The sequence below is a fragment of the Nicotiana tomentosiformis genome, chromosome 2 (genome assembly GCF_000390325.3).
Source record: "Nicotiana tomentosiformis chromosome 2, ASM39032v3, whole genome shotgun sequence".
Taxonomy (NCBI): Eukaryota; Viridiplantae; Streptophyta; class Magnoliopsida; order Solanales; family Solanaceae; genus Nicotiana; species Nicotiana tomentosiformis.
In genome coordinates, this window is record NC_090813.1 from 80346929 (window position 1) to 80359727 (window position 12799).

The 12799-nt window shown below is 41.9% G+C and overlaps 1 protein-coding gene across 1 annotated transcript; it reads left to right on the forward strand.

Moving 5' to 3' along the window:
• The first annotated feature begins 9599 nt into the window (after positions 1–9599).
• LOC138905136 (uncharacterized) lies at positions 9600–10624 on the forward strand. Its single transcript, XM_070193642.1, has 2 exons — positions 9600–9842; positions 10217–10624. The coding sequence occupies exons 1-2, from the start codon at positions 9600–9602 to the stop codon at positions 10622–10624; spliced, it is 651 nt and encodes a 216-aa protein (XP_070049743.1).
• The last annotated feature ends 2175 nt before the right edge of the window (positions 10625–12799 follow it).

The following is a 12799-nucleotide window of genomic DNA, read 5'->3' on the forward strand; positions in this document are numbered from 1 at the left end:
TGGTGTCGGAATTTTATAAATTTAGTATGGTTGGACTTGTGGTTGAATATGCTTCCAAATTTTGTGACTTTATCGGATTTCGAGATGTGGGCCCGGGGGGGGGTGACTTTTGAGTTGACCTTTTGACTTTTGATTAAGAACTTAGTATTTTCTTATGGAATTGATTGCTTTAGCTTGTGTCGATTGTATTGAATTGTTTGTTGCTAGATTCGAGACATTTGGATGCCGATTCGCGAGGCAAGGGCTTAATGGAGTAGAGATTTGCACGGTTTGAGGTAAGTAATACTTCTAAATTTGTTTCTAAGGTTATGAAACCCCGGATTCTGTGTCATATGATTGGTGTTGAGGTGACGCACATGCTAGGTGACGAGTGTGTGGCCGTGTACCATAGGAATTGTGATTTGGTTGATTTCGTAAAACTGTATAGTTGAATAATCTTGTCGTTATATGTATATTCTCCATGTGTTAGAGAAATTAAGCTGTAGGTCGTGGTAGAAATCATGCTTAGGCCATATGTTGGTACTGTTGGGACCCACAAAGGTCGTGTTACATGTTGAATTATTTGCTTGATTTGAAATTTTATACTCACTCACAGCTATTATTTGCATATCATAGCTCAGTTTCTGTTATCCTTTATTGATACATGATATCATCATTGTTTGTGCTGATTATCCTAATTCTTGTGAGCCCGAGAGACTAGAGAGATTGATGAATGAGTGAGGCCGAGGGCTTGATTATGAGGATATTTATGGGATCGGATTGTACGCAGCAACATGTTTAATTGATTCATGCCATGATTGGCTTATTATAGCGGTTGGCTGGAATTACCCTCCGGAGTCTGCACATCCACAGTGAGCGTAGGTACCTACTGAGTGAGAGTGCGAGTGCAAGTGTCGAGAGTGAGTGCTAAGCTATTGAATGACTGAGTGTTTGTGAGGATGGAGGGATATAAGGAATGAGTGACAGTGAGGATGGAGTGAATGGGAGGACTGAGTGATTGATACTCTGAGGGTACGCATATGATTTCATTACTGTTTTGTATTTCAGTTGGCATATATAACTGACATGTAGATACCAAGATGTACCATATCTATTTTCAATTGAACTTGACATGATTTACGTATTTGGGCTTTAACTATTAAAATTGAAAGCATGCATGCGTTTCTGTACTGTAATTCTATAATTGAACTATACATGTAAAGCGCGTGACTACTTTCAGCCCATTACTTACTGAGTTGGTTGTACTCACGCTACACCCTACACTTCGTGTGCAGATCCATGTTTTTCCAGACACGGTGGTTGCTGATTCTCAGAGATTTCCAGTCATTCAGAGATTTTCGAGGTAGTTTCCTGATGCCCACGGACCTTGACTCTCCTCCCATATCCCTTAGCTATATCTAGTTTTATGAGAGTTTTACTTATTTAAATCTGTTTTAGTTTATTTTTAATTTGAAAGTGTTGGTAATGTCTAAGTTGTCGGCTTACCTAGTATAATGATAGGTGCCATCACGACTAGTTGAGTTTAGGATCGTGACAAATTACTATCAAAGCCTAAGTTACATAGGTCTTACGTGTCATGAGCAGGTTTAGTAGAGTCTTGCGGATCGGTAAGGAGACGTTTGTACTTATCTTCGAGAGGCTGGCGAACCCTTAGTAAAACTTCACATTCTTGTATTCTTGTCATGCGAATTTTGTTAATTTCGGGAACTGAACTTATGTTATTCTATTCTCTCACAGATAGTGAGGACATGTACTACCGAACAGGATGGACAGCCACCAGTACCACAAGCTAGGGCCTCGAGAGGTCGGGGCCACGGTAGGGGGCTCAGTAGGGGCCGAGGTGCAGCTCATACACCAACTAGAGAAGCACCCACAGATCCACCAGTTGCTCTAGCTCAGGAGCAGGTTCCTGATATGGCCGAGCCAGTGGAGCCAGCTTAGGCACCAGTTGTGCCCATTGTGATTCTAGGCCTTCAGGAGTCTTTGGCTCAGATATTGACTGTGTGCACTAGCCTTGCTCATGCGATTTATATTCAGACTGCGCCAACCACTTCTCAGGCCGGGAGAGGTACTCAGACTCCCGACGCCCGTACTATAGAGGAGGTGATGTAGGGACTTCAGACATCAGGGGTATTACCAATCCAGCCGATCGCGGTTGCTCAGGGCCAACATGGTCCCATTATGACTGATGAGGACCAGAAGAGGCTAGAGAGATTTGGGAGGCTCAGGCCTCCATCATCCAATGGGGTTGAGTCAGAGGATGTCCAGAACTTCTTGGATAGGTACTAGCGGATTCTTCGCACAACGGGTATTCTGGAGACCAATGGGGTCTCATTAATTACTTTTCAGTTATTTGGGGCTGCCTTCAGATGATGAGAGGCCTATGAGAGGCGTAGGCCAGTCCGTGCAGCACCATTTACATGGCATGAGTTCTCCATTCTCTTATTGGAGAAGTTTGTGCCAAAGACCCGCAGGGAGGTGCTGCACAGACAGTTCGAGTAACCACATTAGGATGGTATTTTTGTGACCAGTATGAGATGAGATTTTCAAAGTTGGCTCGTCGCGCAGTTTGGTTGGTTCCCACTGAGAGGGAGAGGTTTAGGAGGTTCATTAATGGCCTCCACTATCAGTTATGTTATGTTATGACTCGGGAGAGTGTATCAGGTGGTATGTTCAACGAGGTGATTGAAATTGCTCGGTAGTTAAAGATGGTTCGTAGTCAGGAGCGTGAGGAGAGGGAGGCCAAGAGGCCTCATGGTTTGGGTGGTTTCAGTGGTGTTACTTTTGTGGGCAGTCCTACCACAATAGGGGACGTCCTTATAGGCCCGCTCAGATGGCTCACCCAGTTCATCGTGGTGCATCATCTAGTCATGGTTCATACAGTGCCCGTCCTGGTCAGTCATCTCTCAGTGCTCTCCCAGCTCAGAGCTCATCCCATGCTCCATCGGTTCAGGGTTCATCTGTGCCAAGTCATTCTAGCAGTTATTCTAGTATCTCCGTCACCCGAGAGATCCAGTGCAGCAGAGAAGTTAGGCTGCGACTTCCACACCAGTTACTTCACCACCCGCCCAGTGATAAGTAGGAATTTTGACTGCTTATTAGCACCTTTTTGCTCTTGTCTTAGTCCGAAATTATCGAATTATGTTCTCAAAACTAATGAAATCGTGCAAATTGTAGGAATACTGGAAGTTTGGTCTCCCATGATAAACTCTGACTAAAAAAGGAGCCTTCCGAAGCACAAGAAAAATAAAGGGCGCAGAAGCATAGATGTGTAGTCTGCAGAAGGAATTCTGCGGCCGCAGAAGAAACTGCGGACCATAGAATTCCATCTGCGGCCGCAAACCAAGAATGAAACCCAAGTAGGACTTTTAGCAATGTGCGGCCGCAGACTTGGGCTTTAACTGAGAGATTCAAAGTTCAGAGAATATGCAAAAATACCAAGTCCTGAAGCCCTTGTGAAGTGCGGACCGCACAAGAATTGTGCGGCTATAGAAGATTGCCTCGCGGCCGCAGGCCAGAAATGTGCAGCCGCAGAACTTACATTACTGCCAGCTGAAGAACTCTGCGGACCTCACATAGAATTGTGCGGCCGCAGAACCTCCTGAGAGGCATTTTTGTCCGCGATTTTTGGCTTTGTTTAAATTGGCGAGTTTCACAAAATTAGGTCAAGTTTGAACATCTAAAGTTGTTGTAGTCGTTTCTTTTTACTATTTAGAAAGTTTTAGCTTATTTAAGTATTTTAACACTAGATTTCATCATTTTAATCTTCCATTATGAGTTTAATTAGTTTTTCTTCTCTATTTTCTATAATTTCCAATACGAGTAGATAGACATTTACTAGGGTTGTGACCTAACCCTAGTGTGTAAACCTTATGGGTGATTAAATTAATATTTTTTATGATTGGGTGTTGATTATTTAGCTTAGTTTATGCTTCAATTTTAGAATTAATTGTTGCAAACATTGATTCATGCCTATTTGACTTAGTTTCAACTTGAGAAAGAGGGACCTAATCTAGGATAACTTAGATAACAAGTAATTGGATTAATTGAGAGATTGATTAACCTGATTAAAGTGTCCAAACTAGAGATAGTAAGGAGCCGATTTGAGCTCATATCAAATGTTCTAAGTGATACCCATTTGGACTTGAGAAAGCCAAATTGGGCAAAATCACTCTCTGACCGAGAGGTATTGAGTGAATACCGTAGAGTTGAGAGCTATAATACACCTCAATCAACAAAACAAATATTAACGTCTTTATCCCATTAGGAAACTACCTAGGTTATGGTCACACCCCTAGGCCTTTAAACTATTTGGAAAAACCTCAAAAATATTTATCTCTAATATATTTTCTTTAGCCTGCATTCATTAGAGTAACTGTAGAAGTAGAAAACAAAACTATGTTGTGGAAATGCAATCTTATATAGTCCATTTGCTTGCTTCATATATATGCCCCTAACAACCCCATAACTCTCAGTGGATTCGACCCTGACTTAAAATTGGGTAATTATTATGGCATACGTCCGTATCATATCTCTTATTGAGGTATGTTTTGGTCATCATAAATTTTTGGCGTCGTTGCCGGGGAGTTAAAACAATGTTATCTACATATTTGGGTTTATTTTTGGAATATCTTATTTTCCTTCCGAGTTACTAACTTTTGGAAACAATGTTAGGTACAGTCGTGGCGGAAAACAATGAACTCGGAAATATGCCTTTGGGGGATGTGGACGTTGAGGATGAGCAAGTTGATGAGGTTCCACCCGAACCTCAAGCCAATAGAAGAGGCCGGGCTCCTCATGACAATGTTCTTGCTCCGCCCCCACCTCCACCATGAGCGGATCCACACAACCCAATGAAGGGTATGCTAGTGCAATAGTCCCTCCCCGTATTAGAACGGGCATATTTCAAATCACCAATGTGATACTCACTTTGCTAGAGCAACGAGGTTTCTTCACTGGTTCTCCAAGTCAAAATGCGTATAAACATTTGAAGGGGTTTGTAGATATTGTTGGGTAGTAAAAATAAATGTCTCCGAGGATGCATCGAGGTTAAGGCTTTTTCCCTTCTCTTTATCGGGGAAAGCTTTATATTGGTTGGAACGAATACCGAACCATTCCATTCGTACTTGGGATGTGTTGGCGGAAAGATTTATTGCCAAGTTCTTCTCTCTCAGGTATATGGCTACACTTCGAGATGCGATTTTGGCATTCAATCAAGATCCCAATGCACCACTACACGAGATATGGGAGCGATGTTGAACAATGGTCAAGGAATGTTACAACAGCGATATAAGGGAAAAGATGATTCAAAAAACCTTCTATCGTGGGATTAACATAACCAACCAATGTGTAGTGAATCAACTTGCCGGTGGAAACTTTATTACTACGCCTTATGCAGAGGTTTGTGAGATTTTGGACGAAATGGCGGAAACATCATCGGCATTCCATAAGGTGATCCAAACATGATCTACCTTAATAAAGAGTTGCATGACCATGTGCAAGCCATTCCGAATTAACTACTACCATGAATCAACTAGCAAAGTCTCAATTTCATCAAGTGCAAAATCCTAAGCAAGTCAATGACATGGAAGGGGTAAACATGATGGTAAACAATAGAAGGACCAAGGGTCCTCAAATGCAAAATCGAGTGGAGAATTATATGCAAGAGGATAGTGGTTTTGATCAAGATGATTCTTATAATGAACAAGAATAGGAGGTGCAATATGTGAAAAAATTTCAAGGGCAAAGAAATAACTTCCAAGGCCAAAACCAACAACAACAACGACCTCAAAACAATCAAGGGAATTGGAATTCTAATAATCAAGGAAATTGGAGTGGTGGCAATAACCAAGGAAATTGGAGTGGCAACAATCAATGAAGTTGGCATAACAACAACAACCAAGAAAATTGGAGTGAGAAATAATCAAGGAAATTGGAAGGGGTAACAATCAAGGCAGATAGAACAACAATCAAGGCAATCGGGGGTCGGGTTTTCAAAGGCCCTGATGTATCAATAACTGAGCAACCTGCCTCCATATCTTTCCCATGGTCCAACCTCTTTAAACAATGAGATGATGCATATTGAGAACATGTTCAAGCAAATGATAAAAAAGAATGTCGATTAGGATGCCCAACTTGCCTCACACAACACATCAATCCGCAACTTAGAAGTTCAAATGGGGAAAATATCTCAAGCTCTTAAATCTCATACTAAGGGGGCACTACCAAGTGACACGATGATAAACTCAAAGGGTGTAAACAACACGGGGTATGACATGGTCGTTACTACAAGAAATGGAAGAGGTGGGAATGCAACCATCTCAAATCAAAGATAACTTGTTGATGATGAACAATTGGTGGAAGAAGAGAAGATCCCGAATAATATGGTGCAGCCTAATGATGAGGTTCAGATTGATATTGATGATAGTGTGGAAGAGACTCAAGAGGAGGTGAACCCATCTAAGGATTACATTATTGACATACCGAAACCAATAGTGCAAAAGGCTAAGGCACCATTGCCTAAGCCTCCGCATCCATACCCTCAAAGACTTGCCAAGAAGAATGGTGAGAACCAATTCAAGAAGTTCATTCAAATGATGAAGAGTCTCTCAATCAATATGTCATTAGTTGAAGTTTTGGAACAAATGCCCAGTTATGCAAAGTTCATGAAGGATCTCGTGACGAAGAAGTAGTCAATGAATTTTGAAACTATCAAAGTCACTCATCAAGTGAGTGAAATTGTGCATTCAATGGCTCCTAAGTTGGAGGATCTTGGTGCTTTCACGATTCCTCGTACAATTGGAAGTGTCAAGTTTTCCAAAGCTCTTTGTGATCTTGGGGCAAGTGTCAATTTGATGCCCTATTTGGTTTTTAAGACATTGGGAATTGGGCAATCAAGGTGCATCTCTATGAGATTGCAAATAGCTGATCGTACTATGAAGAGACCTTTGGGAGTGATTGAAGATGTCTTGGTTCATGTTGATAAATTCATTCTTCTGGTTGATTTTGTCATTCTAGATTATGAAATTGATTACGAGGTATAGATTATTCTTGGGAGACCTTTCCTTGATATGGAGAAGGCTCTTTGTGATGTTGAAGCCAGAGAATTACATTTTGGGTTGGTGATGAAAAGGTGGTTTTCCATATGTGTAAGTCCATGCGACAACCGAATAGCAATGAGGTGTGCTCTTTTGTGTACTTGGTGACCGATGTTATTGTTGATGAAACAAGTGCTATGATCAATGTGGGTGATATGTTGGAGCCCGTGTTTCTCAACTTTGATGATGACGAGATGGATGGCTTCATGGAATGTGTGAACTCTTTGCAAGGAATGGGGTCATATAACTATGCACCCCAAAATATTATCCTTGGATCTTGAAAATAGGAAAACTCCTCCTACAAAGCCTTATATTGAAGAGCCTCCTACTTTGGAGTTGAAGTCATTGCTTCCACATCTTCGGTATGAATTTCTTGGTCCTTGTTCTACTTTAACAGTTATTCTTTGCTCTTGTTTGACTAACGTGCAGGTAGATTCCACTTTGGCAGTGAACTCCTCCTACAAAGCCTTATATTGAAAAGCTTCCCACTTTGGAGTTGAAGTCATTACCTCCACATCTTTGGTATGAATTTCTTGGTCCTTGTTCTACTTTACCGATTATTCTTTCCTCTTGTTTGACTAGCGTGCATGTAGATTCTACTTTGGCAGTGCTACATAGAAGAAGAAGAAAAAGAAGAAGAAGAAGAAGAAGAAGAAGAAGAAGAAGAAGAAGAAGAAGAAGAAGAAGAAGAAGAAGGAGGAGAAGAAGGAGGATAAGGAGAAGAAGAAGGAGAAGAAGAAGGAGAAGAAGAAGAAGGAGAAGAAGAAGGAGAAGGAGAAAGAGAAGGAGAACGATAAGGAGGAGGAGGAGGAGGGGGAGGAGGGGGAGGGGGAGGGGGAGGAGGAGGAGGAGGAGGAGGCTATTGGCTGAACCTTGGCAGATATTCGGGGAATAAACCCCGCATTTTGCATGCATAAGATAAAGTTGGAGGATGGTTCCAAATCATATATTGAACATAAAAGGAGTATATGCAAGAAGTTGTCATAAAGGAGATTATCAAGTGGTTGGATGCCGGTGTTGTCTATCACATCTCTAATAGTTCGTGGACTTCTCCGGTTCAAAGTGTCCCAAAGAAGGGGGCATGCCGGTAGTCACCAATGACAAGAATGATTTGATTCCTACAAGAACGATGACCGGTTGGAGAGTGTGTATGGACTATCTCAAACTCAACAAAGTCACAAGGAAGGATCACTTTTCATTTTCTTTCTTAGACCAAATGCTCGATAGATTGGCCAGCCGTGATTTCTATTGCTTTCTTGATGGGTATTCGGGCTACAACCAAATTCTTATTGCTCTAGAAGATCAGGAGAAAACAACCTTTATACATGTCCATAGGGTACTTTTGCTTTCAAGTGGATGCCATTTGGTTTGTGCAATGCACCAACGATTTTTCAAAGGTATATGATGGCAACTTTCATGAACATGGTGGAGGACTACCTTGAAGTTTTCATGGATGATTTCTCGATGGTTTGAGATGTTTAGAATTTTCTTGCAATTTTAATAAAGTGTTGGCAAGATGTGAAGAAACAAATGTGGTGCTCAATTGGGAGAAATATCATTTCATGGTCGAGGAGGGAACCGTCCTTGGCCCCAATATCTGAAAGAATGGAATTGAAGTTGATAAGGAAAAGATTGAGGTAATTTCTAAACTTCCACCTCCAACTTTGGTGAAAGTTGTGCGGAGTTTCTTAGGCCACGCATGGTTCTACCGACAGTTCTTAAAGATTTTTCTAAGGTGGTGAACCCGTTGTGCAAACTTCTCGAGAAGGATGCTAAGTTTAACTTCAATGATGATTGCATAGGAGCTTTTGAATTGTTAAAGTTAAAGTTAATAACTACTCCCATCATCACCGCTCCAAATTGGAGTGTCCCTTTTGAACCCATGTGTGATGCAAGTGACGTAGTGGTTGGGGCTATTTTGGGGCAATTCATAAACAAGATTTTTCATCTGGTCTACTATGATAGTAAGACCATGAATAGTACCCAAGTCAATTACACTGTTACAAATAAATCCCTCCTAGCCATTGTGTTTGCAACTGAGAAGTTCTGCCCGTACTTGATGGGTGAAAATGTTATTGTCCACACGAATCATGCGATTCTTCGTTATCTTATGAGAAAGAAAGATTCCAAAGCTCGGTTGATGAGATTGGTGCTTTTGTTGCAAGAGTTTGATATTGACATCCGAGATAGAAAAGAGATTAAAAACCAAGTGGCGGACCACTTGTCTCGTTTGGAGGAGGAGGGGAGGCCGCATGATGGCCTTGAAATCAATTGCTCCTTCCCCGATGAGGAACTCTTGGTTATTTCAATGGAATAGGTGCCACAATTCGTGGATCTAGAAAATATCATTGTATGTGGAATCATCCCGGATGAGTTCTCTTCAAACCAAAGAAGAAGCTCAAACAGGATTATCAAGATTATTATTGGGATGAACCAAACCTCTTTCGGATTTGTACGGATGAGGTGATTAGAAAATGTGTACATGAAGAAGAACAAGGTGAAATGTTTGGGGTTTGTCATTCTTCGCCACATGGTGGTCATCATGGTGGAGAGAGAACAACAACCAAAGTGCTTAGTTGTAGTTTCTATTGGCCCAGTCTTTACAAGGATGCAAGTGATTTAGTGAAAAGATGTGATGAATGTCAAATGGTTGGTGGGATATCAAAGAAAAATGAAATGCTTCTCACTACCATTTTGGAGATTGATATTTTTGATGTGTGGGGTATCGACTTCATGGGTTCTTTTGTGAGTTCTTGTGGAAACACCTACATCTTGGTCGTGGTGGATTATGTGTCCAAATGGGTTGAGGCTATCACACTAACCAACAATGAGGCGCGAAGTGTGGTGGCGTTCTTGAAGAAATATATTTTCACAAGGCTTGGTACTCCGCGAGCTATTATAAGCTATGGGGGGGGGGGTTATATTTTTGCAACAAGGCTTTTGACAATTTACTTGGCAAGTATGGTGTTACTCATAAAGTCACAACCCTCTATCATCCACAAGCTAGCGGTCAAGTGGAAGTCTCCAACTGGGAGATAAAGAGTATTTTGTCCAAAATAATGAATGCTAACCGGACGAATTGGTCCAAGAAGCTTGATGATGCATTATGGGCTTATCAGGCGGCTTACAAAACACCTATTAGTATGTCACCATACCAGTTGGTGTTCAGGAATGCTTATCACCTTTCGGTGGAACTTGAGCACAAATCCATGTGGGCTCTAAAGAAGTTGAATCTTGATTGGGATATAGCCGCTAACATGAGGGTTTCACATTTGAATAAATTGGATGATTTCTGGTACCATGCTTATGCAAGTTCATCCTTGTACAAAGAAAAAATAAAATATCTTCAAGACAAATACATTTGGAACAAAGAGTTTAAAGTGGGCAATCTTGTATTGTTATTTAACTCAGGGTTGAGGATGTTTCCTGGGAAGCTAAAGTCTAAATGGAGTGGTCCTTTTGAAATTGTGGGTATGACACCTTTTGCAGCATTGGACTTGAAGAACAAAACTAATAAAGTATTCTGAGTCAATGGTCACCGGGTGAAGCACTGCTTGGAAAAAGTTGGAGATACACACGTCGTGGTGGTCATTCATTTCAATTGATGGTATTCTGCGTCGTGCTACGATGTTAAACCAGGCGCTGAGTGTGGAAAGATGTGTGGACCGTAGGTGATTTGTGCGGACCACAAATTTTTCGGTGCTATAGAAAAGGAATACTGCGGCCGCACAATTGGGTTGTGGACCGCACAAATGAGAGGTTGAAAATATCAACTCTCTAAAGTTTAGCCTGTCAGAGAAAAGGTCGATGTGCGGCCACACATGAAATATGTGACCACAAATGAAATATACGGCCGCACACAAAATTGTGTGGACCGTAGATGCGATGTTGAGACAAGAGTACCAGGTAACAGAGTGCGGACCACACATAAAATTTTGCGGCCGCACTTTCACTTATTTCCCTCAGAAAATCAAATCATATAAATAGAGGGATAGGGCCACAATTACATTTTTCCCTCTGAGCACAAAAATAGTAATCAAGATAGAAATAATTGAACTGTACGTCATTTTTTAACTCTACGGCCACACTTGAATTTGTGCAGTCCGCAGATGTGGAATATAGGGAATCCTGGGGAAGAAGTAATTCTGTGGCCGTAGGTTAAATTGTACGGACCGTAGAATTCTCATCGTGGCCGCAGAACACTTGAGTTACTGTCATCAGAGAGTCTACACTTTCTAACTCCAAGGTGCAACTACATGTCAAATTGTGCGGACCGCATAAATCATGTTGCGATCGCACATCAGCCAGTAATTTGTCATCATAAAGTTGGCATTTTTGGGTCTCAGAGGTACGACCGCAAGTGAAATTTTGCAGACCGGACTTTACTTTTGCAGCCGCACATCAAAATGTACGGTTCACAAGTCCTCATCTGTGGACATAAGAAAATTGTGGGCCCCGTAGTTCTTAACCCTTCAAGCATGTTATGTCTGTGAACCCTCACTGTGTCTTCTGGTTTATATCCTACTTGTATATCTATTGTGTATGTTTGAACATTGGATTGCAACTAACAGTCTCATTTGCTTGATACTGACAATGGTTTGATCTAGGGGATGAGGCGACACTTCTAAAGGGAGGGGTGAACCTTCTCGGGGACAAGGCAAGAGGGACATACCTCTTGGCCAACTAAAGGAAATCAGAAAGAAGACAACAGCCGAGAGATGAAGAGGTGCGACCTTTTTGATACAAGAACATATGTCCTGTCTAGGGAAGCATCAAACGGAAACTCAGCCTTTATTTAGAAGCAGTCGGTTGTACAGTCAAGGCCTCCAGGGAGATTCCAACTCAAGGACGAGCCGTCCTCATCTCACAACACTTTCGAGGGATTGGAAAGTGCTAGGCATACTTCTGAGCCTTCAGCCGCACTAGTCCCTATGACACAGGATACACCCGTTTAGGACATCACGATAATGGTAAAGGGGAGATGCTACAGCTGTCAGGGTTGAAAGAACAAAGAATAAAAAGGTTTGGGAGGACCGATTCGTCAGCCTGGCATCTTTTAATAGCTTCCGTACATGGTGGCCAGCGAGATCGCTAACACTTGAGTGGCAGTTCTTATTGACAGATTTGGAAAGGTACAACCCATCCGTGTTGAGATAGTTCAGGGAACACAAGGGGTAGATATGGTTTACTCAAAGCGTAGTGGCTTCCATGGAGAACCTTTTACGAGAATTCTAGGCCAATGTGGAGCATATTAAAAAAGGGACCAATGTGACCAAGGTGTGTAACCTTAAGGTGGGGTTTGATCAACATACACTCAACACGTACCTAAACTTTGATGATATTGAGCCAAAAGAATACTTGGAGAAGTGTGCACTTGGAGATGTAGTCCGGCCATGGTTAGCAGAGATTCTAGAAGCATCAGGACCACCACCACCATGGATTGCCGTGAGGGTTCCTATCCACCGGAGCACACTATGTTTCAAGGCAAAGGGGTGTCAAACCTTTATCTGCAGGACACTCGACCAGAGTCAAAATGAGACTCACCTTCCGATTCCTCTGGCAGTCTTGGTTGCTTCTATTATGGCTGGGTACCCTATCAATGTGGGTGTCATGTTGTCGGCCAATATCTTAGTGATCGCTTGGCAGGATGACTCGTCCTACCCGTATCCCAATACCATTACAGAATATCTTACGGATGCAAG

Coding starts and splice junctions, on each gene's coding strand:
- LOC138905136 (XM_070193642.1), top strand. CDS start 9,600: ATGTTTGGGGTTTGTCATTCTTCGCCACATGGTGGTCATCATGGTGGA. Junction 9,843..10,216: donor TCGACTTCATGGGTTCTTTT/GTGAGTTCTTGT, acceptor TGGGCTTATCAG/GCGGCTTACAAAACACCTAT.